The following is a 26172-nucleotide window of genomic DNA, read 5'->3' as shown; positions in this document are numbered from 1 at the left end:
AATACATAATACTCATAAGATTCATAATTTGTATTTCTAGACATTATGAGGCTCGTGTGTGTCAGTGTGTTACAGCCTACTTATGAGAAATGTAAATCACAAGGACATGGAAAGCAGCGGTGGAATGTAACTAAGTACATTTACTCAAGTACTGTACTTCAGTACAATTTTGAGGTACTTGTTCTGTACTTGAATATTTCCATTTCATGTAACTTTATACTTCTACTTCACTACATTTTAGAGGCAAATATTGTACTTTTTACTCCACTAAGCTGACAGCTTTAGTTACTTTTAAGTTTGAGATTTAACATTAAAAACATGATAGATTTTTAATTATATTTTTAAATTAAACCCATAACAGCATAATTAGTAGATAACCTGAGAAAATTAAAACACTGCTTACATAAATGCATCAATAAACACAATAAACTAATAATAAATTATGGAATATAAAACAATCTGAGTGAGGTCACTCTGCATAACAAGTACTTTTACTTTTGTTACTTTAATTAACTTTTACATTTTGATGCGGATACTTTTGTACTTTTACTGAAGTAAGGTTTGAATGCAGGACTTTTACTTGTAGTGGAGTAATTTCACAGTGTGGTATTAGTACTTTTACTTACTTTTTACATACTTTTTCCACCACTGATGGAAAGACAGTCCTACTGTGATAAAGCAAGCTAGAATAATAGTGTTTAGAGTCTTTATGGGTGAACAACCCTTTTCTGCAGTTCACCTTCAAATTACAATTCTAGTCCATTTTCACCAACTTCTTCCTCTCCTTTGCATCCATTAGGGCTTCGTGGAGCTCACCATTTTCCCCACAGTGGTCAATCTGAACAGGATCAAGCTTAACAGTAAACAGTGCCGCATCTACAGGGTCCGAGTCAATGAACTTGAAGCCTCATTCAATTACAATGACCCCACACTGGAGGTGTGCCACCACGAGTCCAAGCAGTGAGTATGTCAGTGCCCTGTCCTGGATGCACATTTCAGTGTAATACAGAGTTCTGAAATCAAAGCTTGTAATTTGGGCCACAGCCTCCTAATTGTTAGTCTACAAATAAAACTCTACTATCGCATATTCTATCAGTCAAATCAACGTTGTCTACTAACTTTGCTAGAAGGTAGAACATTTTATTAACACCAGCTGGTGGTACGGTTGCGTGAAAGGCCCAAAACATCCACTAAAAGTAACTGACTGAGACAATGTCCAACTTTGGCAGATTTAAAGCACCACAGTGACTTTCTTTATATCTCAGCCTCAAGGCACCGAACAAAGAGTTAAGCCATCAAGCTAAATTACATGTGACTATTAACATTAGGTTTGGGTGATATGAGGATGTACACACTGTGAGACACTAACATTTGTAAGCCTTCGAATATGAAAGTACGAGAGGGAAATTCAATGTATGTATCTCCACACATGGGCTGGGTATATGATATCAATGTCACTGTCAATATCACTAGGTTAAGAGAAACAGTATGATGGCAATATGATCATTTTGTGTAAATGTTGTGTGCGTGCAGGAGGAACCTCAACTATTTCTCCAGTGCCTACACGGCAGCAGTGAGTGCTGTGGACCCTGATGCAGGACACGGGGAGCTGGTCATCAAAGTTCCCTCTGAACTCTGGAAACAGGGAGATGGTAAGACGTGGACACAAAGAACACTGAAAATCAAAAAGGCATGCGGAGTTGTTTTGAATAATTTTCTATTTATAATGCAGATGAGTTAGGAAGTGTGTTTTTTCCAATGTAAGATTAATAGAATCTACTGTCCTTATACTCAATCAGTCAACCAATCAAACTTTATTTGTATAGCACTTTTCATTCAAGGTAAATCTGCTTCACATAAAAAAGGGAAAAAAATAAAATAAATAAAACATAGAAACAAGCAAACACCCTCCACCCTGACCCTCCATCCACCCATCCCATTATAAACAAAACACAAACTGAGGAAGCTCCATCTCAACGTGGAGCAGTGAGGAAACACTGGAGGCAGGTTAGAAATGAATTTGATAAAATAAATAGAAATAAAGGAAGGTAAGATGAAATAAAAGAAAATAATAATAACAATAAAAAGTAGAAAAGTTTGATAAAAAAAGATGAAAATAATAAATAAATAAATAAAAAGTAGAGCATGATCAAATATATTTATATAAAAATAGACTAATAAATAATAGCAAATAAATAAAAGAATAAAAAAATAAAAGAGATGTTGTAACACTGAAACGCATGAGCAGAAAAATATTTTAAAAATGGTTCAAGTAAAAGCCAAATTAAAAAGATAAATCTTAAGTTTGCTCTTATACAATCCCATCATCTTCAACAGATTGTTATTAAAATTAGTTTCTTCCTGACAGTTTCAATTGACATGGTCACATGAGGTGAATGACCAAATTTCCCTGGAATAAGTTCAAAGTTTACCACTCTTGGATTATTAAAAGAAATGTGATTATGATTGATAATCTGTGTTTTTTGTCTCCAGATTTGAAGGTTTTGAAGGTGTACATAGAATTTTCCCTGGACCAGCCAAAAGGAGGTCTCCACTTTGTTGTTCCTGATGTGGAAGGCAGCATGGCGGAGAGAGGAGCTCATGTGTTCTCCTTTGGATACCAGAACTCCACCAGGTGTGGAAACACTGACTAACATGATTCACACTAGTTCATTCATTCTTAAAATCAAATCAAATCAAACTTTATTTATATAGCGCTTTCCATACATATAAATGGCACACAAAGTGCTTTACAAAAAATAAGAATAAAAACAGACAATAAAAATGACAAACCCACCCCTCCCATCCCCACATACACATCTGTATGTACACATACATGCACACACACGCACATAGACACGCACGCACACAAACACACATTCAGACTCACATACAGTACATATTACATACATACATTTTAGCCGTCCATAATTCAGTCACTATTTGCCCAAGTTAAATTTGGTTGTTGGATCTGGCCCGCTATTTGTCGAGAGAGACAGAGTAAAGTCAAGAGGCTGCTTTGTGTCCAGTTGGGGAACAAGGACAGACAGGTTCAATGTTTTAAACTGCTTCTGCTGTTCATTCATGATGCATTATACTGAGTGTAGTTTAGATGTTTTGAGCTGTTATCTCATCTTGTGGATATTTGCCTGTTGAAGTTGGATGGTCTGCTACTACTATGAAAAGATACAAGAATATGAACATATAGTATATGGATCAATACATTACCTTCTCATATATTTGGTCACTGTCATTAAGTGTCATAAAGGTCAAAATAAAGAATGACCTGTGTAAAAAATATTCCAGGCACAAAGCTCAGCAGATTATACAGTTGTAAACATATACGTACATTTCCTGTGCTCTTGTGCAGACACGCACTTAATAGTGGTCACTGCATTTGCTCAAAGCTTATCATGTTGTCTGCTCTTCCAGATTCTGGTTCCCCTGTGTAGACTCCTACTCCGAGCTGTGTACGTGGAAGCTGGAGTTCACAGTAGATGCTTCTATGGTGGCGGTGTCCTGTGGCGATCTCGTAGAGACCATCTACACCCATGACATGAGGAAGAAGACTTTCCACTATGTCCTCCCCATCCCCACTGCGGCCCCCAACATCTCTCTGGCCGTAGGGCCCTTTGAAATCCTGGTAGATCCCTACATGCATGAGGTGGGTTTGCTGTGACCGGTGGTGGGTTTAAATGAAGATGCTATGCATGTAGTTTAGAGTGCGGGAAGCATAGCACCACTTAGACATTCTGTCTAATGTGTTTAGAGTCCCCTTGAAACATGTATGTATATATCAGGGTTCGTACGGGTGCTTGAAATCCTTGAAAATTCTTGAATTTTAATGTTGAATTTCAAGGTTTGAAAAGTGCTTGGATTTTGGATTAAGTGCTTGTAAATGCTTGAAATTCTTACTGTATTTCTCTTGCAATCTGACTATAGATAACCACATTTTCAATGGAAAAAATATATAAACTGAATAGCCTATAGCCTATCTGAAATGAAGACCGCTCCGCCTGCGTATTCTTGTGTCTGAGATGTTTCTTGTTGCTCTACCCTGTATCTTCTTACTGAAGGGAGTTTTTCTAATTAATGTGAGGGCTCCTGAAGTAGGCCTATCTGTGGGGCTTTCCTCCTAGTTTAGGTAGTGTATAGTTTCACCAGCAGCCGGTTGATGATTTTTGTGAGCTTACTTTTGCTCCTAGCTCCTAGATTCCCATACCAGTATGTTTTATGAGATTAGCAAACTACTTTTAGTTGTTTAAAGTGTAATGCCATTGCTGGTGGTATGGTTAAGTGAAATTACCCCTTTTAGTATCGAAGTACTCATCTAAAACATGCCATTTACAACCGTTGAAAGGTATTGGAAAAGCTTGAAAATGGACCTTGAAAAGTGCTTGAATTTGACCACAGAAAAAGTGTACGAACCCTGATATATGTATATGTGAGTGTAACAGATTTTGGACGAGGAAATCAAATACAGTGAGATGCAGATCAGAAGGAGCGGTGGCCTCCACATACACCTCATTCAGGAGGAGCAGGATAAGGAAAAATTAACAAATAACATTTTAACAACATTCTTTGGAAAAGTAAACAAATATCCAAACACACATTTCTTACTACGATGTTGTTCACCTATGAGTTACTGGTCAAGTGTGCTTTTATGTGAAGGGTGAGGTCAACTGGACTGGTCACCCCAAATCTTATTACGGTAAACAAATGTATGTAACCAACCATGAGATTAAGATGCAGTATCAAATATATTTATACATTTTTCAGGAAGAGAAAAGAGAGGGTTTTTTCAAACATGTTTATTGTTTTCTTTTACAAAAAGTAAATTAACATTCGTACATTCAAAGCAGGGTAAATATTCGTACAGTCAGCCCTGTAATTTGTATTTCAAGTAAAGTTATTTAACCAACCATATTCATACTTAACTGACAAGAATACACAGATGTTGGCTTATTAAACAGAATACCCCCCACCCATCCTTATACAATCACTGTCTAACCACAAAATCTCAGTATGTCAACTGAGTACAAGTGGATTATCAAGGAAAAAGGGTAGCTACAGGCAAAAAGAGAGGGGTTTTTATATGTGAGATGACTAAACAGTTAACACAGTGACACAGTATTAGAACTTTAAATGTACTGTTTATTTCCCCATGTCTTTAAAGACAAGTTCTGTGGACTCAGCCTTAGTGGTATGCACTCCACCAGTGAGCCCGTTTTGTTGGACATTAATCAATTCTGAATATAATTGTTATTTGCACCCCAAAGTAAGTGGCCCTTACACTGACACTGAGTGATTCATCAGCCATTTAGGCAGCGTTTGCTGTAAATCACAAAGAAATAGGGACTTTCTTTGGTAACTGTCAGTGTGCCACAGCTTTGATGACGTTTTTTTTAGTCTTCAAGGCAAATTATAGTAAACTCCAACAGAGAGACCAGATAGTTTCTGCCAACCAACTGGTTTTACAGTCACAAACGCTTGTAGTAAGAGGGAAAAGTCTCAGATATTATATTTAACAGGATAATTGCTTAACAACATTACAAACTATAGTCATTTGTAAAACATTATCTCAACAACCTTATGAGATCTACTCAGCTGTTATTTACTGCATTTCATGTAATGTAATACTTTGTCCATCATTGTGTTATTTCTACCATTGACCACTAGATGTGCCTTTAGCAAATGATGGCAGTACTGAACATGAATGGGTTCAATAAAGAAGTGTTTTATATGGACACCTTACCTGTATAATGGTAGTCCAGAAAAGTAAGACCTCCTCTATCCAGAGAGCTAACTCTGAACAGTTTTGTAAACAGAATACCTTTGGTTTCTATGGACATTTCTCACTTTTTGTCTTTTTTTTGACATTTACAACAACAATCTACAATCTACAAAAAGTCATTTAGCAGATGCTTTTATCCAAAGCGACGTACATTCGAGTTCATGTCTGTGAGCTGTCAGATGTATCAGCATGATACTCTATTCAAATTATATTACCAAAGGTACTGTGCTGCATTTTCAGAAACATCCCAAAGAGGCGTTCACAACATCATTGCTAAACATGGCAAATAAAACACTGTAACATTGTATTCTGTCTTGTCCCCTGCCAGGTGACCCATTTCTGCCTGCCACAGCTACTACCACTGCTCAAACACTCCATGTCTTACCTACATGAGATTTTTGAGTTTTATGAGGAGATACTGACGTGCCGTTACCCATATGCCTGCTTCAAGACTGTGTTTGTGGACGAGGCCTACGTACAACTGTCCTCGTATGCATCCATGAGCATCTTTAGGTGAGCATAAGATAGACTGTGTGGCTGACTCTCTGCCTTTCCAGGTAAGGATAGAATTGGTACTGTAAATGTGTGGCCCCAAATGCAGCATCATACACAATAATTTTGTCTGTTGCAAAACATTCCCAGCCATCAAGAATTGGCAATATTATCTTTGAGGATAATTTACACCAAATCTGGGCATAAACGGTAAGCTTTGAACCTATTTAAGACACAACTTCAGAGCTGCACAGCTCAATTTCAGATGGCTATCGTTTGCCATGCAATGTAAAGGGAGGCGCGAGAGCTGGTTCTGTGGTTGGAGCCAGGTTGGACACACTGGAGGAGGTGGTGGAGAGATGACCTGTCAAGATGTTGGAGTCCATCCTGAAATACCCAGATCATCCGCGACACAAAACCTTTATGGACCAAAAAAACAGCAGTGGACGGATCCTCTCTCTGTTGCAGGACGGAGAGATATCAAAGATCCTTCGCTCCTACAGCCATCAGGCTGTCTCATTCTAACAGAGCTAACAGACTCACTGAATTTCCCCTCTGGTATAAATAAAGTAATTTTGATTTGATTTGACATGCAAACTCCACACAGAAGAGCCGAAGTCCAACCGGCGACTCTCTTGCTGTGAGACAAGAGTGCTGACCACTACACCACCGTGTAATCCATGGCAAAAAAACCCTAATTATTCAGCGGATGCTTTTGATAATTATCTAACATTTAAGAATTGTCTGTCCTTTGCACAGCAAAAGTAGAGCCACAAGTTGGCTACCCAAAGCCAGAGCCTGTTTTTCCATTCCGCCTGTTTGAAGTGTCTGAAAGTGCCATAGCACCTTGATGCATCACATGGATAGAAAACATGGAGGCAACAGCACATGTACCTCTTTGATGTTTCCTGTAATAGTTGTAGTTCTGAATTCTCCGTACTGATGTAACATTTAAGACCTTCACTTGTGAACAAACTTCTACCTGCCCGAGCTTTCAAACAACCAAATCTCAAGACAATAAGGGTTTGAAGGGGCCAAAAGGCATTTAGATTTTACACCTACAGTGTGAGCACATAACCTGCAAGCTTTTTTTTTTTTTTTTCACATCTCAAAAGATTTTCACATGCAGTAGAAGTGGAATTAAACTTCTAATGTTGTACAGTGTATATCCAGATTTGTTGTTGTTGCAGATTGTAGTCATACTATATTTACTCACTGTATTAATCTCATTCTGTCTTAATGTGAGCTGTTGGCTTTGCTTTTCAGTACCAACCTGCTCCACAGCGCTACAGTCATAGACCAGACCCCGCTGACACGGCGCTGTCTGGCCCAGGCCTTGGCTCAGCAGTTCTTTGGCTGTTTCATCTCCAGGATGTCATGGTGAGACTCAACACAGTGAGACCATCAAGTCTGAGACAAGAAGTCTAAGACTCACTGGCAGATAAGCCTTGTGGCGCTATCAGATATTAAATGCTCATTTTCCGCTGGCTAATCATAGTGTCAATCAAGAGTGTGTCTATGCATTGTGTGATGGCATTTTTAACATCTACCAGGAAACAAACTTAAAGATAATAATAATAGAACAAAAAAAAAATAAAGTCCCAACCAAAACATAGAACCAGCTGAAAAAAAAACATTGCAGTACCCAATAAGTGATTTAAAGTAATATGACTTCTTTAACTTTCTGAAACAGACCACCGGACAACCATGCCAGCTTCACACAGTGACTGGCCAGTAATGCAGACATTGAACTTCTCTGTCGTCTCTACTATGACTCTTATTTCATTCTTCACACAATTCCGTCTGTCACACTACTTCGTGTGTTACCCCTCTCTATGACAGCAGGCCAACTTTAAGTGTGGTCGTTGGGATTAGGTATGTATACATACTACAGACAGCCAGCTAATGTACCAGCTAGTTCTACTGGAGCATTCTGGGACATTAAAGTTACTTTAATGAACCTTATGGGACAGACTTGTATGAAATGGAAAAGTACTGTAATTATTGTTTGGAAGAATACTCAGCGATTCTCTCAGTCACATTGTGGTAACATTTAGCCCCCGGCCCTTTTCATATAAGGTCAGTGATGAGAGATTTACAACAGAGCAATTCTTATTCAGGCCAACACTGTTCTGAATGACTGTATTTGTTGACATGATGGATCGCTGTGTTACTGCTTGGCAACTTGGCCAGTGTGGTCGCTGTGTGTGAGAGACTGAGTGAATAATTCAGGGCGGCTTGCTTGTGTTAGGAGGCCCATCAATAGAACTTTAACACTCTCTATTGTTGCTAGTACTATTGAGAAAAATGCTTGGGTGTCCTTTTTTTCTCCTCTCCTCTCCTCTCCTCTCCTCTCCTCTCCTCTCCTCTCCTCTCCCACCTCTTAACACACATCAGATGTGGGGCCCTGGTTTGCTTATGTTGTTGAGCTGGCTGGTGTCGTGTTAGAAAAGACCTCAGGAAAGTCAGATCTCTTTGATTTCAGCAAAGCATGGTGTTGCCTGCAATTAATCAGAGTGGGGGTTAACTGGGACCTGTAATTGAAAACAGCTTTTGCTCAGTAGCCTGTCAGACATAAAAGAGAAGGCACAAGAAAAAGAGAAGCTGTTCTTGTCCAAATATATCAAACCGTAATGACAAATACTGAAGTTGATGATGAGCTTTAGAAAACTTGGATTCCTCTTTTATCTCAGCCTTTTGTGTTTGTCTAATAGAAAATAATGTCTGCTCATCTGAAGATAGACTTGAACAATAGTATCTGAAAGTTTTGTGATCCAATATGCTGTGTTTTACAACAGTTTGCTGTGTTAGGGGCTTATTTCTTACATCTGGGAAATTCTGAGCTCTAAAAATCCGTAGTTCTTACTGATAGATCATAATGTAATCCGTAGACAGTAAATGTGCAAAGATTAGGTCTGTATAGGAAAATACTAACATACTCTCCATTATGTTGATTATAGGAGATGAACAGATTAAATCATCATTACCACATAAACCAGTCTGGATTCAGTTCAGCATCAAGCGGTGAAACCACCAACGTTGAATCAGCGTATTGTGTCTGTTTTTTTTTTTTTACAAGCTAAGAAATCCAGGCTGATAAATTTATGAGAGTTGTGTTTGTCATGCCAAGTTCTTTACTAGAAATACCACAAGGTTAACGTTCCCAATTACAGCATTAGCTTGAAGCCACACAAGTGTGGCCTGAAATACTAAAGAGCTCAAAACAGTGTGGGCAACAGTTTCAAGGTTTTCACTATATTCTGATAGATTTTTTTTTACCAATTATTAAGTAGCTTCACACTTCTTGTTTGACATATTCATGCCATGTGCTACAAAAAGGTCCTTTAAACTCTGAATGACTGCAGGTCTGCAGAATAGACTGGGCAACTAAACTCAGACCTGATGAATTAATTGATATTTTTAATAACTTTTGAAATGTATTTTGTAATTACTTTTGAAGGGCTGATGAGTGGGTGTTGAAGGGAATCTCAGGCTACATCTACGGACTCTATCTAAAGAAGACCTTTGGAGTCAACGAGTACCGACACTGGATCAAAGAGGTAACAGTGTTTGTTTCATCCTGTAGTAACTCTTACCATAGGCACGTAACGTTTCCATTTGGTACTTTTCCCTCTATGGGTGTGGCTCCGCCCAACTTCACCGGTTAGCAGCTCAGGTGGCGGCTCAGAAAGAACAGCGACTCCTTGGAGTGTCTGTTAGTCCAACCAAACGCTGAACAAGACATTTTAATGAACAAATCGTTCAAATAAACTGTCATTAAGTGAAAGGGTCAAAGTTACAATACCAAACCGATAAACGTCCCTTTTTATATCTATATAACGTTATATATAACTTTATTGACAAGTTGCCATGGATACGCATTGCTCTGCTTCTCTCCTGATGATGGCTCTCCTTGTTAGTGACCTGTCAATCAAAGGTAGCCACGCCCCAAATCATATGATTCTTTATCTTCTATTTTCTTCTAAATGGGACCATTATTTGAACTATTAACATCAAATTGTCTTGAAGAAGATTTTTTACTAGTGATTGAGACCATAGTGTTGTCCTAAAAAATTTCCTGAGGTAATAAATCAAGTGAGAAATTTTCTCATTTTGCACTGAAATTAATGGGTAGAATTTTTTTGCAGCCAAACTTAGCGCCCCCTGCTGGAATTTTCGGTAGAATACAGTTTAAGGCACTTCCTAGTTTGCCTCCTTGCTCAGACCCGGAGGTTGCCGCCTGGTAGGTACTTTTCAGAGCCGCTACTCAAAAAGTACTCAATGGAAACACGCCTCATGTTTCCTCAGGACATTGGTCAGTGGGAATGGCAATAGACGCCCGACTCCAGCCGTACAGCACTGACCTATTTTTCTCTTAGTCCTTCCTTTCTCAACTTGTAAGAAATAAGATTTGCTTGTCTCAACATTGTCACGTGCCAAGTAATCAATCAATCGTCTGCTAGACTAAATGTATCCTGCTGCATCTGATCTCGTTATCAATGCAGTCACTAAATATGATGAATTGAGTCACTCCTTAAATACTTTACTTTGATTAAATGGCAGATCTCCCTTTTATGAGGGAAAACTTTCCAGTGGTCTCAGAATCGATGTCACCAAGTTGTTCATTGATCGTTCAACTGGAACGATTAGGCCAGGGATGTCAAACTGATCAATGAAAGGGCCACATGGCTGCAGGTTCTTGTTCTAACCAAGTATGAGCACACCTGATACAACAAATAAACTGAGTGAAGACAGCTGAGGTGACTGAATGAGTTGAGTCAAACCAAAAGCTGCAGCCACACCACACTCTTTCTGGGATCAGTTTGACACCCCAGGATTAGTCCGGTAATTGGTCAGTTGATTGACAGAAAAATATATGGCAACACTGGTAATAATCCAATCATCTTTTCAGATATGTTTTAAGGTGTTCCAAAAAATTATGTGGTTCCAACTGCGCAAATGAGGAGATTTACTGCTTTTCAATTTTATTACTTCAAGCAAGTACAAGCATTCACTGGTTAAAAATAAATAAATATAACAAACAAACTTTGGGAAATTATAGCAGGCACCTGATATTTTAAAGACAAAATGAATCAACAATGAAAATAATTTCTAGTTTCAGCCCACATTTCATAGACTAATCAAGTTGATTAATCAAAAATAGGAGATTGAATTATAATAATAACAATACACACAAATGATGTGCATGAGATCTAAAAGTGGGTTAAAATTAATAAATTATTTCCTGAAATGTGTTTGTAAATGATAATTCTGTTGTTTCCCAGGAGCTGGACAAGATTGTGGAATATGAGCTTAAGATGGGAGGGGTCCTTTTGCACCCAACCTTCAGTGGAGGCAAAGAGAAGGACAAGTAACACATTCAATTTAATTTTGAATCCCTTTGCATCAAATACAATCATTGAGTTTTAACATTATAACTATAAGGAATACATGAATGTTTTTCTCTTCAGTCCAACTCCCCACCTCCACTTCTCCATCAAGCACCCCCACACTTTGTCCTGGGAGTACTACAAGATGTTCCAGTGTAAGGCCCATCTGGTGATGAGGCTGATAGAAAACAGGATCAGCATGGAGTTCATGTTGCAGGTTCGACACAAGCAGCATTTTCTTGTTTTTTGCCCCTGCAGTTCTTAAAGTCAAAATTTAAAAACTTCTTCACTGCAAGATTTGGCTTGGTGTTCTTTTCATTTTTTTTCTCCTTCTCTCCTGCCCTGCTATAGGTTTTCAACAAGCTTCTTAGCCTGGCGAGTACAGCCTCATCCCAGAAGTACCAGAGTCACATGTGGAGCCAGATGCTTCTGTCTACTCACGCCTTTCTCAAGTCCATCTCCAACGTCTCAGGCAAAGACATAGGTCCCCTCATCAAACAATGGGTGTATCCTTTTATCTGGATGTTTGAAAACACACACAGTAATTATTAAAGTTGGGAGTAATCATCATCTCTCAAACCCATCATCTCTAACCCTATAGCACAAAATACACAAGTCATAACAAAAAAGAAAATACCTGTTTGAATTCAAAACTTAAAGTTCCGTTTCAAAAAGTTTATCATTTTCTCTTGAGTTGAAAGAAACCTACTAAAACATTATAAAGTCTCACTGCGATATTATTAGCAAATGACTTTCTCTTTCAACTGGTTGTTTTCTCGTGCTCCTGTTGGCTATCTTGGTTAACTTTAACTTTTCATACTCAGAGACCAAAGTGCTGTGGTGAAATTCTTTGGCAGTTTTGCTTTCAATAGGAAGAGGAATGTGCTTGAGCTGGAGATCCGTCAGGACTACACATCATCTGGAACACAGAAATATGTGGTGAGCGTTAGATACAGTATGTGCAATTCATTTGTTGTCTGTCTAGGGCAGCTGAAAGTCCATTTGTAGAATTTTTTTCACAGCAGGTTTAAATAGGAATTTCAAATTATGTTTGCTAGTCAAGATTTCTGACAGGCGATCAATGCATTAGTTGTTATTTTAGTGTGTTTAACAAGTGAAATAAATATATTTAAACAGTGGAACTTCCCCATACAGAAGACTAACTATTATTTGTCTCTGCAGGGTCCCATCAAGGTGACGGTGCAGGAGCTGGATGGATCCTTCAACCATACACTGCAGATTGAGGAGAACAGCCTCAAACACGACATTCCCTGTCATTCCAAGAGCAGACGGTCAGTCCTACAGCACAAATAAATGATACACAATAAATTATTGTGTGCCACTTTACAAAACTCTAAAAACTCTGTTTATACTATAAATTCTGTTTATACTGCCATATTTATACTGATAAAATCTGTTTACACTGTGCCATATTGCCATACTGATACTATTCGCCATATTTATACCGTTATTCTATTCATACCGTCATATTTACTTATACTGTTTATACTATTTACATCTCCCAGATTGCCACATTCTTTTCGTTTGTCTTCTTGCTTGTATATATGTTTTTACATTTACATTTTATATCTTTTACTTATATTTTATATTTCATGTTTATTGCTGTTTGCACAATTTCAATTCTCTGTATGTCCTTTACATATCTGGCTGCATTTGATAAATAAAGTTGACTTGACTTGACTTATTTTAACCAGTCCCAGTTGACATTGGGCTCCATATGGCGTCCAGTAACATACTCATCACTAAAGACATACTGCACTATTAGTTTCAGACGCAGCACTTTTTTGGGTTATATATATATATATGTGTGTGTGTGTGTATGTATTTGACTTGCATTCTTGTTTTAATATATACAAATGTATTTTTTTTTTATTTGACATATCATGTTCCCTATGTATCTACACTTACTGATGTACTAGCTGTACTGACTGTCTTTTTAAATCAATGACTGTTCTATTGATTTCCTTTCTCAGGAACAAGAAAAAGAAGATCCCTCTGATGAATGGAGAGGAAGTTGACATGGATTTATCGGCCATGGAGTAAGGCATCCCCACTGTCACTATATGACATATTAACTAGGAGTGTAGTTATTGTGATTTCATTATATTGAGGCATTAGGTGATTGTTGTCTTGTTCTGTATTACATTTAGTGCATACAGTGTTGATTATTCTAGCTGAATTAAACAGTGCCTCTACCTGCTTTGCCATCACATTCACATAACTCATATCCACCACAGTTTAAGATGAAATGTTAAGGCAAAGCACCAATAGATCCACACTGAGGTCTTGTCTTAACTTTCTGTTAATGTGTTTTTCTCTTGTTACCTTTACAGCGCAGACTCTCCTCTCCTCTGGATCCGGATTGACCCAGACATGTCCATTCTGAGGAAGGTGGAGTTTGAGCAGGCTGACTTCATGTGGCAGTATCAGCTGCGCTATGAGAGGGATGTAGTTGCACAGGTGGGCTAACGGTGGTTCTCCACACTAATTATATTTTAACATTTGTAAATCAATAAACTAACTTGTTGAACCCCCATGACTGTTGATGTCATGGGTTAAAGTCAGATACAGTTAATCACCATTTGATAGTGTATATCTAACACTCTGGAGTGCTTGAGCTTTCTCAGCCAACAAAAGTTATTTTCGCCTGCAGTTACTTGCAGATGTTGAAAGGTAAACTTATATGGTTTGATAGGAGATTTAAAAGGATTGTGATTTGATGGAAACCAGACAAATATGCACCGTCCCAACTTTCATGTGTCACTCAGCGCCTCATCACATGCTGCATTACTCTGATTGGTTGTAGGTCTTTTTAGAGGCAATTTTGTCTGCACCTGTTGATCACATTTTGGAAATGCTATTTCAAAAGTGGATTTTAACATTATAAACTGCTATTGAACCACATCTCTGACTTCCAGTTTCATGTTCATCAGATGATTGTGTACCTATGTCTCTGCTAGGAAGAAGCCATCTCCGCATTGGAAAAGTTCCCAACTCCTGCCTCCAGACTGGCTCTGACAGACATCTTAGAGCAAGAACAGTGTTTCTACAAAGTCCGCATGCAGGCCTGTTTCTGTTTGGCCAAGGTGAGTGTGTGTGTGTGTGTGTAAGTGTGTGAGTGTTTTGTATTACAGTAGCACCAGCGCATAATGGTAGAATAGGGATTTTGGCCTTGTTAAGGTAGAACATGCTTGAATGAATGTGTGACACTGCAGGATGTACTACTCATGGTTGTCTGCATCTGTATCTTAAGCCCTTTCAGAGTACCGTTTCAAGCTGCGATATTTACGCCTCTGTGACATTTCACCTTCTAACCTTCGTTAGTTGTGGGTAATAAGAAAGGAAGTGGAGCGTATCATCAGAAACATGCTTCTCACTTGGTCCGACAGTCATCTTCAGCAAAGTCTGTAGAATCTCTACAGAGAGAAACAGCCTGTCAAGCAGTTTTTCCAAAATTGATGTTTTGAATGCAATACACGTCACTACCGGCTCCTCCCACTTTGTTCTACAATGCCAGATTACAATGTGAGTCCACAGACTGGGGCGCCAATATTACGCCGTTGCAGAATCAGGATGAATGTTCTAAGACATAATGACTGCAAAGCTTCGTTACAGTACTTGTATACAGTATGAAAAGGGCTATTGATTCACATTTACTATATATCTTGGCTGACTTGCTACAGAGGCCTGAGATGAGACCTCAGTAAAACAAAATACCCAGCAGTTATTTATGCAGAAAGGGTTGCTAACTGGTGATAAGACTATTTGAACCATTATGCAGTGATGGTGTTTGGACAGTTGACATTCAGATGAAGTTGCCTATCAAACCAGCTGTTAGGTCGGGGCCAGAGAATGGTGGCACAGCCTGTCACTGCAGGGCTGAATGATGGCCCCAAACATCAATCAACATAAATACACTTCATAGTTCTCACCCAATGTTGACAGACCGCAGTGAGAGGGGGAGAAGGATGGACTGGAATGAAATTGGTTAAGATGAGTGAAAGGAAGGCCTATGAGAGGTACATAAATGAAGGTCTGATTCAGAGTTTCTGTCTCTTTTTGTCACTCTCTCCATTTTTTATTTTGTTCAAACAATATTGTGAAAATGGCTACAGTATGCAGCAACAACATGTATCTTCCCAGCCAGCAAGGCCACCCACCAGTTTAACCCTCGCAGCTCAGTTGACTGAATAATCCTATTCTGTGGCTGCAGGAAAGTCTCTATTCTCTGGATTTGGTCTATTCCAACTTTAACCCCACTGGATTTCCGCCATTCGGGTTCCACCTGAACCAATATTTTTACAACATGATAAACTGAGTGGAGGTTGAAATGGCAGCACTTTACTTCTTTCATTACGTTGCTGTGTTTGGCCACAGAACCCCCAACAGACTCCATCATAATGGCCTTTGGCATGTACTACACACACACACACACACACACACACACACACACACACACACACACACACACACAGATTCACATAGGCTTGTACACAGACTTATATACCCACACTGGCCACAAAGTGAAATATGACTGACCTCAGATGGATTTGACTGCATTATGATTGGTTGAGATGGCATTTAGTTGCTTGTTATTGGTATAAAATGTGGGAAGGAAGAAGGAACAGCCCGGGGCTGAAAATCAGTGGTGAGGGGGTTGGGGGCATAAAACTGGCAAATGTATGCACATGTTAAAAACTCTGACACAGAAAAAAATACAGATGTGTTACAGAATATGCACACACACACACACACACACACACACACGTAGAAAAACATTCCGGTGTGCATGCCCCCCTTTATTTACCTTACCAAATGACAACATCCTGTGTCAGTGACCCTTAGCCCTGTATTACCACATTAACATAAATTCCCCAATATCCTGTTGGAACCTAAAGACCACTGGAGCCAATGGTCTTCATGCCTGTGGAAGCCTCGTGCGCTGCCCATGTGTACATTTGCCTTTTACTCTGTAGTTCAGTTCTCACCACAGAAATGCAAACGGACTCAAAGGACATTTTTATATAGGTTATAACACTATTGACTTGTCATTTGTCTGCCATAGAGTATTTGTCAAGTAACTCCGTTAGCTTTTGAGAATGCATCTTATACGTCTGCTGCAAAGCATGTGGAATGTAAAATGTACCTTACCTTAAAAATATTTGATTTGGCCGTTATTTAACTGTGATGAGAGCAAGTGGAGGACATCTGACATATGATGTTCTCAAAACATGGCAAATGACCTGTGTTGTGTAACTGTGTTCTGCTCTTCTCTTGTGTGTATGTAAATCTTGTAGATAGCCAATGCCATGGTGAGCACGTGGCAGGGTCCGCCAGCTATGAAATCCCTGTTTACCCGAATGTTCTGTTGTAAGAGCTGCCCCAACATCGTCAAAACCAACAACTTCATCAACTTCCAGAGCTACTTTCTGCAGAAGGTACTTCTAACAACTCATATATACTGACAGGCACCCGCAGTTTGACACGCATTTGTTCTCAGTACCTTAAACAAGTCTCTTGACAGACTATAGAAACAAACTTCAAGGCATGGCCAAAATCTTTGCCAATTTTAGCTCATTACAAATATATGTAAAGTATTGGTGCCAGTATTGGTGCCACATTTTTTCAATATCTTTTTTAGCTGTAAAATGTCCAGATAGCAATATCATATCATGATTACTGTTTTGTCTTTGTTTTCTATGTCAGACGATGCCCGTTGCCATGGCATTACTAAGAGATGTCCAGAACCTTTGTCCCAAAGATGTCCTCAACTTCATCCTCGACCTCATCAAGTATAATGACAACAGAAAAAACAAAGTAAAGACTGACATTCACACACATACTTTTATTCAAACATAGTAACTCTTAAAGAGGTTATTAATAATGGGCTATGGCTACGGCCATAAGCTAGCAAACACGCACGCACAGTAACTTAATTCATCAACACATAGTGGTTAAAAACATCTTAATTTGAAAGCCTAAAACCAGAGCCTGACTAATTTTGACCAATCAAAGGCATACTGCTATCTCTCTGAATCTGCATATATGTTGTCCAATATGGGCTAATAAGAGATCTTTTGGTAACGCTTTATAATAAGGTCCTTAATAACCATTAATTAACAAGTAATAAGGCATTGTTCTCGCTTTAGATCCGGTAGTTGCAAAAAGCATAGTTAACTTATAGTTAACTTATAATAGATATAAACTTATAAATACTTATAAACACACAATAATGTTAACAAGCATATTGTAAGGACTTAAAAGGGCCTTATTACTTGTTAATTAATGGTTATTACAAGGACCTTAATATAAAGCGTTACCAATCTTTTTTATGTAACATATAATGCAGAAAATGATGCTTGGGTTACTTAAATATTGTGTCTTATAGCTATTTTATTTTTATTTTATTCCTTATTTTAAAGGCAATTGACTGATCATTCAATACTGATATTCAAGTTGTTAATTTTATATTCATTTGTTTTTGTATCTTCTCAGTTATAATTTCTAGAATTGGTTCACAATGTATTGCATTTTATGTATAATGTATAACAATGTATAATATTGTTAATTAAAACCATCTCCTCCTCCCCCTCTTGTCATTCAGTTTTCAGATAACTACTACCGTGCAGAGCTGATCGAAGCACTGACCAACTCTCTGACTCCAGCCATCAGCATCAACAATGAGGTTCGGACGGTGGACAATTTGAATGCTGACGTTCGTCTCATCTTGGAGGAGATCACACGATTTCTCAACATGGAGAAACTGCTGCCAAGCTTCAGAAACACCATCACTGTCAGGTTAAGAGCGAAATGTTTAATTTATGATTCTCCTAAAACGTTTTTCTCTGGTAGCTGTTCATATCAGGTGTTCAATCATTTAAAATGTTTGTACATTGCTTCCTATTGCTGTGAATAGAGTAAAGATCCCTATGGAACTGCCATCTAATGAGAATATATGTGTGCGTGTGGATCTTATCTCTAACCACAAGCAGTCTCTTATTATTTAAGGAAATGACGCTTCAGTATGCTTACTATGGATTCTGCCACTATGAGGAAACACAAAGATCAGTTGATATATCATAATATCATATCACAGATAGTGCTGCTTGAAATAACTAGAGAAAATGTTCATAATTTAAGATTGTGAATATGAAAGATACTTTTCAATAAAAAAATAAAATGCAGAACATATAATTTATCTATAGCTGACAATGTTTCCGTTCCCTCTGTCAGCTCAGTTTTTATTTCTCAGATATTTTTCAGGCACCTGAAGGCAGCACAGCCTTGGTTTTAAGGTTTTAGATGAAACACAACGTCTATCCATATGCCACTGTCAGTTCAGCATGACAAAGGATTTTATTAATGTTTTACAATATAAAATAAAATAAAATAACCATAATTTATTGTTTATAAGTAATTTATCCAAAAGGAAGTGCAAACTACGTGTTATTATTTTGACAAAGAAAAGGCCCTTTACCTTCTCTTAGTCATCTTTCATACACAGCAGGATTATGTCTCCTGTTCATCTCCTCTGTTCTCCTCTTCTCTCATCCAGCTGTCTGAGTGCGATTCGTCAGCTTCAGAAGAACGGTCATATTCCCAGTGACGCGTCACTCTTCAAGTCCTACGCTGAATACGGACACTTTGTAGACGTTCGCGTTGCTGCACTGGAGGCTCTGGTGGACTATACTAGAGGTGGGGCATTTATCACATGTATACTAGCTGCTATGCTATGCTTAGTGGCTCATTATATCAGTCGGTGTCTATGTTATAGATTTGTTGAAGCCTTTTAATGTGGATATATCTCATAATCCACTTACACACTTTCTGCTTTGAATTTTACACCCAGATTTCTACAATCATGTTAATCTGATTTCAACCCAAATTTGACATTTGCAGACATCTTATAGTTAAAAATACACAAATTATATTCTTTTTTGCATAGGTCTCTGTTTACATGAGGCCAAATTCCAGATTAAGATGCCTATTAGTGTGTAATAACATTTGAATGAATAATAAAACATCATAGTTGTATTTTATTTTGACACATCTTCAGGATCTTATTTCCACGGTGAGATGTTGTTATTTAGGTTTGTGTGCATGATGACTTTTTTTGTCCTTCAGTTGAAAGAAGCTCAGCGGACCTGCAGTGGCTGCTCAACATGGTCCAGAATGACCCAGCTCATTATGTCAGGTCAGCTAACAGCCAGCACGCATACTCTATGTAGTCTATATTAATACGATAATTGCATATCTAAATGTACATTGAACGGTTTTTGGCTGCTGTTATTCCTCCTTTCCATACTGGCCACACAAAGATCCCACCAGAAGCGATTTCAGTAAGTAAGTAAATGATGACAAAAGCCACAGACCTTGTTTTATGTGGAAGACTTCTAAATTTCAGCTAAATATGTGCTATTAAGGGTATCCTCCATAGTTGGAGTGAAATTCCAGTTTTGTGTTACTACGACCTCTCTCGACAAGGGAACTTGATACTAAAAAATCATTGGGAGATAACTTCCTGGTTTGTCTATCTCAAACTGCTGAAGCATCATATTAGCTTTGCCTGAACTTTGGAAAGCCTTTTGCATAGAACAGGATTGAAATGGCTCTAGGAAGGCAGGAACAATAACAGCAACCAATAACCCTTTCGATTTACATATAGGTATATCAGTGTTGTTTTAAGTTAGACATGGAAAAATGTGAACCTGGGATATGATATGTAACCCCTGTCTTTATCTTCTTTTGTTTGATTGATTGATTTTTGTATTTTTTATTTGTTGTCTACTCAGACATAAGATCCTTGGTATGCTCTGTAAGAATCCACCTTTCACCAAGACTGACAAAACTGAGTCAGCTCTGTGTAATGAAGGTTTGGTTGACCAGCTCTGGAAACTCATGAACTCAGGTGAGACACGCACACACCTACACACCTGCACTCTTTAAAAAAGACAGGATGCAAAATCCTCAGACATCTTGATGTCTTTAAAGGGATAGCTAGGATTTTTCGAAGTGAGGTTGTATGATGTACCTACCCACAGTCAGTGTATTACCTACAGTAGATGATGGTCTGCATGTTCCCAGTTTGGAGAACCAATGAATGTATTGCTGCACACTGGGACTAACACAAAATTAGTTTTAACCACCTAAACAAAGGACCACCCTAAAAATGTTATACCTGTTACGTTACCGTTACCCATTTTTGTTGCTATCCACAGCCGTTTCATTTGGCAGCAGCCCAACACACTAAGATAACCCTTTTACAGTTCTATAGATCAGAAAGGCTGGAACCACACAAATCTGCCATATTTCTTTGACTAATGATCTGATGATTGATGCATTTTTTGACATTTTCATTAATTTTATTGACCATCAGTGTTTTGTAACTATTCCATAGAATTGACAGGTCGTCATTGCAGTACCATAAGTCAATGGTTAATGTCCATTGTTTAGCTTTTTATAGGAACACTGCTGCTTTATCCTGAATGTTTGTTGTATAACACACTTTTTGTTCTTAGTATCATATCAGTGTCTTTTATATAAACTATTTTCCTTCCTGTCTTTTTCCTTCATTAGTATCTGGTTATTTTTTTCCAGTCATGAACTGAATAAGGTTAAGGTCTACTTTTTGGTACTGTGCCTCCATGAGGCATGGCCTCCTATTGTGTCCTCAGGTTTCATTATTTCTTTCTCTTCCAGGGGGTCCTATGTGTCTTTCAGCTAGCTAGCCAGGCCATAACGGTTCAGTCTGCCAATCCAAATACGCACCCTCTCAAAACCCAAAATAAAAGTGTTTATAATTCCATATTCCTGAAGAGCATTCTAACAGCACCATATTATTTGATTATTGATTTACAAGCTGTAAGGGTGAACAAAAATGTTGATGATTATTATTTCCAGTTAACTTTGTTTGTCGGTCAGTCAGTGTGGGTGGCGGTTGGACAGCCCGACTGTGCTGCCAGTTTAAATACATTGTGATTAGAGTGTGGTAGTCTTAAATACTATGTTATGAAAGTGTGTTGGTTGTTTTATTCTTCTCCCTTCATAACCCACAGCCCCCCACATGTTAAACACACACACTCACACAGGATGATATTTCACTGGCTGAAGGTCACAAACTCGGAGCACTTTCTGCTGCTGTTCGCCTCATTTATTTCAACCTTCTTCTTAAGCCACACTCCCACCCGCCCCCCCCAAATTAGGCGCCAGGCCTTTGGATTGTTTGCCTCAGCAATATTTTGTGTTTAATTCATTCCAACGCTCAACACACTGCTGCTCAAATGACTTATATCATGATGTATTTAGCTCCCATGGTACTGAGAGCTAATTATCTGGTATTTGGTTCACATTGTCTCTGTGGGACTGTGAAGCAAAATGTGTGGTTGAAGAACAGGATTAATGGCTAATGGGGAGGAGTCAATAAAAAAAGCTTAAACCACAACCAACAATGTTTGAAGGCAAAAGTGTTGAGTTTTTCCAAATGGCCACGCTCTAACTAGAGTTGTGAAGCCTGTTGGCATAGAAAGGAACAGAGTACAACGATGGTTCATATGGAATAACAGTGCACAGTCTTTACTTGAAGGGCCTCATAGTGTTGCACTGTTTTTATACACAAAAAGTGTATAAAATCTTTCTGTTTCGGTCTTCAGACAACATGATCTGAGCCTGTTCCTTTCTCTGCATTTCTGCGATGTACATCATCATCTGATATCCCCCCCCCCCCTTCTTTCTGTCTGCATCTATGGCTATTCTTTGTCCAACCTATGATACTGGTGTTACTTGGTAGGTGGAGGAGTTTTATAATCATGATTTGTCTTTTCCTCTCCTTCCCTTTCTCTGTAGCTATCTCAGATAACTGGTTGGTTACAAAGTGACACAATGGGCTTTTTACTGTGTGTTTCTGACACATTTGATCTAACCAGCGTTTTCTTTGGTTTTCTATCCCACTGACTTAACTTGTCACCTTAATACCTCCCTTCCACCTTGCCCTTCCTTTTCTCAGGCACCTCCCATGACTGGCGGCTGCGCTGTGATGCTGTGAACCTCTACTACACATTGTTTGGTTTGACTCGACCCTCCTGCCTTCCACTGCCAGAACTGGGCCTTGTGCTCAACCTGAAGGAGAAGAAAGCTGTCCTAAACCCCACCATCAAGCCTGAGCTCGGGGTCGGCACTATTATGGACACACCTGCCAGTATAGGCATCCATGGTGTGGGCATGAGCTACTCAGCTGTAAGTAGTGTGGGATCAGGACAGTTGCTTTTGTGTAAATAGGATATGCACTTTATAAACGACTGACTAAACTAAATTTGAAGAAATTTCTTGCAATTTTGAGCATTAATTGTAGTTTCAGACAACATACACATTAGTTTAAGACATACTACACACATCAACTTGAGTTTTATATGTTTCTATGTGAATGGTGATGTCATCAACAAGCTTCTTGGTGGTCTTCGTTTCCCTCCGTTTTGAATTTCTTTGATTTACTAATGCAATTTAAAAAAAATCAAATGGTACACTGATAGTAAGCACTTAAAGAAAAACATGTTATCTTAGGTTGGATCTATGTAATTATGGGTATTATTGTGCTGCCAACAGTATTTGGCAGTACCTCATTCCCATTGCCTCACTGCTGTACACAGAATCACTGCTAAGAGCACAATTCTGGCTATAAAACATTTCTGACAGCTGACTGAATCCATATTTTCAACTAAATTCTCCCATATAGACAAATAAGTAAGCTGTAATGAGGTTTGTTTGTGTCGGCCAGGTGGATGAAGAGCCAGATCCTATTTCATTAGGGGTGTGTGGGGTGGGCCAGCCTCCTCAGGGCCTGAAGAGGAAGGCTGAGACCCCCCTGGGTTCTCCTCCAGAGCCAGGACAGATACTGCAGCAACAGGAGGATGATGCAAGAGGAGGGCGCTTCAAGATCAGGGTAATAAACTGCTCTGGCAAGACTTTTGTCCTCACTTTTAAACATTTACACATTTCTTATCTCAATTCAGTTCAATTAAATTTTCGTTATATAGCCCAGAATTATGAATCACAAAATTGCCTCGGGGCTCTTTACCTCATGCTAATTTGCACCTATCATACTGGTCTCTAGTTTAGTATATTTAGTATTTCAGTAGTTAATATTTCTTTTTTTTGTAGTGTTGTTTAATTTTAGTATTTTAGCATTTTGAATATTAGCCTATTTTTATGTGCAATTACTTTACCTGAATGCTGACTTTCTCATCCTTTTATACAGTTGTAACAGTTGTTTACATTGTCAAATTTGCTGCTCTATGTGCCTTCAGTTGTCCCCTGGGGACAAATAAAGTTTATTGAATTTAATTATAATCTTTACAGGATACAACACCCTCTGTGCTTTTCACCTAACAGCAGACAAGGAAAAACTCTGACTAATAATGGTAGTTGTGGTGCTGGTAAATAGAATAAAAAACAGCAGTAGTGACACTTAGATAGTAGTAGTAATAGTAGAAGTAGTAATAATACAAGAAATAAGACTAATGGTATAAGTCATAGTAGCAGTGAATATTATAATATAACAGATTAAGAATTATCTGTAGTAGTTGCAGTGCTGATAAGAAATATGACAAATAATGATAGTAGTAGTAGTGGGTGTCTAGCAGGACCACAGCCCGCCACCCCATGATCCATGCAAACCTGTGAAATAAAAAAGCAAAAGAAAGTACCAGGATTCCTGCTGTGCTTTTCTAGGCTCTGCTTTTAAGTCTTTAGTTCTCTGTTTTAAATGTTTTATTCAGGCTAATTATTAAATTTCTTTGTCTCTGAAATCTGCAATGTTGTTTTACAATTTATTGGCTGCGACAGAGAGTCAGAAATAATGATGTTGTGTTATTGGTGTTAACGTGTCATCTGATTTTAATGCATAGTTCTGCTTTGTTTTAGTTCAACACAATGGAAGATGAAGATATCGATATGGAGACGGTTCATGATAGTCAGGCCTTCATTCACCATCATCTCAATCTGTTAGAGAGGCCCTCTACACCAGGTGAGCACACACACACACACACACACACACACACTTTCTTACATCATTCCAAAAATTAAAGAAAAACCCCATAAACGGGAAACACACTCCTGTCCTTTCTCTTTTAAGGTAAAGAGCCACCATCAGTGGAACAATCCATGCTCTCCATGCCTGCCACACCTGTGCCGTCCTTCTCCAAAGAGACGGCCTCTTCGTCCTCCAAACACGGTGGAGAACACAGCCACCACCATCACCACCACCACCATGAGCACAAGAAGAAGAAGAAGAAGCACAAACACAAACACAAGCATAAGCACAAACATGAAAGCAAAGACAAGGAGAAGGACAGAGAGAGGGACAACTCCCACACCTACATCAACAGCCCGGCCAGCGGCAGGTCCCTCCGCTCACCGTCTATGTCTGACTAAACATCTGTAGGCTAATTTAGTTTCCCTCTGCTTCAGTTACACTTAACTGGATATATATATATATATATATATATCTTGCAGTAGGAGGAGATGCAAAATGGAAAGCAAAGCATTCATCTAAATATCAATTACTCTGTGGAGTTCTCTTACAGCAAGACTCATTTAAATGAAAAAGAAAAGGCAAGTTTTGTAATTCTCATATGAATGCAACACTGAATTCCTCAGCAGAAACAGCCATGTTGGCTTGAGGCTGCAGTGCCATTTAGGTAAACCCTCCAGAGGCATCTTTGTATCCTCACACCACACACAGCCTGCAGGAGTTTGTGGACTTTTGACACCGCTTCCAATCTGTCTGAGGCATGCAACCACATACACCTCTCTCCACAAACAGGCAAATACCTCGTACCCCCCACTCTGGTGTGCCTCATCCCCACAGCTCAATTACAACATTCAGTGAGTCGCTTTCAGGGGGGAAACAAGCGTTCTGGCTGGTCTGGCCACCGTTGTCTTTAACATCCTGCACATGACATTTCCCTGTTTAATTCCAGATGAAATTAAGCAGGAATTTCCTGTACAGTTTCTGCTGTACAATTGAAACTCGAGTAATACTGTAGTGTTATTTTTTAAATATATTTTTGTTTCTCAGCTGTCATTATTGAAATGAAAGATAATCTTGTATTCATGAATGTTTTAACTAGACTGAATCCAGCTCCACAAAGTTATATGGCTGGGTTTACTCTGGCACAGTTTCTTTGAGATGGTTTTTATTAATGAAAAGAGCATACAGAATTCAATATTCCTCATTTAGAAAACCAGGAGGGTATCCAAATTGTCATTTAAAATGTAATGTTTCCTAAGTAAGACAATAAACGACAGTCATTCATGTAAAGATTATTGCCACTCATTAAATAGTACCTTGTCTCCAGTGGAGGTGTGAATCAGCGTATCGGCACCACGATATGATTTTATCCCGATACTTGAGTCATGATACAAAATGATTGTGATTTTTAAGCATTTTGCGATATGGTGACTGAACTGATAAACGTATGG

General features: G+C 38.6%; 1 protein-coding gene across 1 annotated transcript in view; it reads left to right on the top strand.

Annotated features, from left to right (window-relative positions):
• taf2 (TAF2 RNA polymerase II, TATA box binding protein (TBP)-associated factor) overlaps positions 1-26172 on the top strand; it is a 28582-nt gene extending 2410 nt beyond the window's left edge. Inside the window, exons 3-27 of the mRNA XM_059339751.1 lie at positions 800-960; positions 1534-1652; positions 2494-2635; positions 3433-3664; positions 6123-6307; positions 7553-7666; positions 9747-9846; positions 11572-11657; positions 11758-11893; positions 12028-12182; positions 12501-12615; positions 12859-12968; positions 13671-13736; positions 14031-14157; positions 14658-14783; positions 16995-17135; positions 17404-17514; positions 18302-18495; positions 19253-19392; positions 19822-19891; positions 20490-20605; positions 22700-22929; positions 23468-23632; positions 24613-24715; positions 24824-26172. Coding sequence (XP_059195734.1) covers positions 800-960; positions 1534-1652; positions 2494-2635; positions 3433-3664; positions 6123-6307; positions 7553-7666; positions 9747-9846; positions 11572-11657; positions 11758-11893; positions 12028-12182; positions 12501-12615; positions 12859-12968; positions 13671-13736; positions 14031-14157; positions 14658-14783; positions 16995-17135; positions 17404-17514; positions 18302-18495; positions 19253-19392; positions 19822-19891; positions 20490-20605; positions 22700-22929; positions 23468-23632; positions 24613-24715; positions 24824-25122 — 3543 coding nt within the window. The 3' untranslated portion in view covers positions 25123-26172. The remainder of the gene's footprint in view (positions 1-799; positions 961-1533; positions 1653-2493; positions 2636-3432; positions 3665-6122; positions 6308-7552; positions 7667-9746; positions 9847-11571; positions 11658-11757; positions 11894-12027; positions 12183-12500; positions 12616-12858; positions 12969-13670; positions 13737-14030; positions 14158-14657; positions 14784-16994; positions 17136-17403; positions 17515-18301; positions 18496-19252; positions 19393-19821; positions 19892-20489; positions 20606-22699; positions 22930-23467; positions 23633-24612; positions 24716-24823) is intronic.

The sequence above is a fragment of the Centropristis striata genome, chromosome 8 (assembly GCF_030273125.1).
Source record: "Centropristis striata isolate RG_2023a ecotype Rhode Island chromosome 8, C.striata_1.0, whole genome shotgun sequence".
Classification (NCBI taxonomy): Eukaryota; Metazoa; Chordata; class Actinopteri; order Perciformes; family Serranidae; genus Centropristis; species Centropristis striata.
Note: the sequence above shows the minus strand (reverse complement) of the source record. Positions and strands in the feature narration are given on the sequence as shown.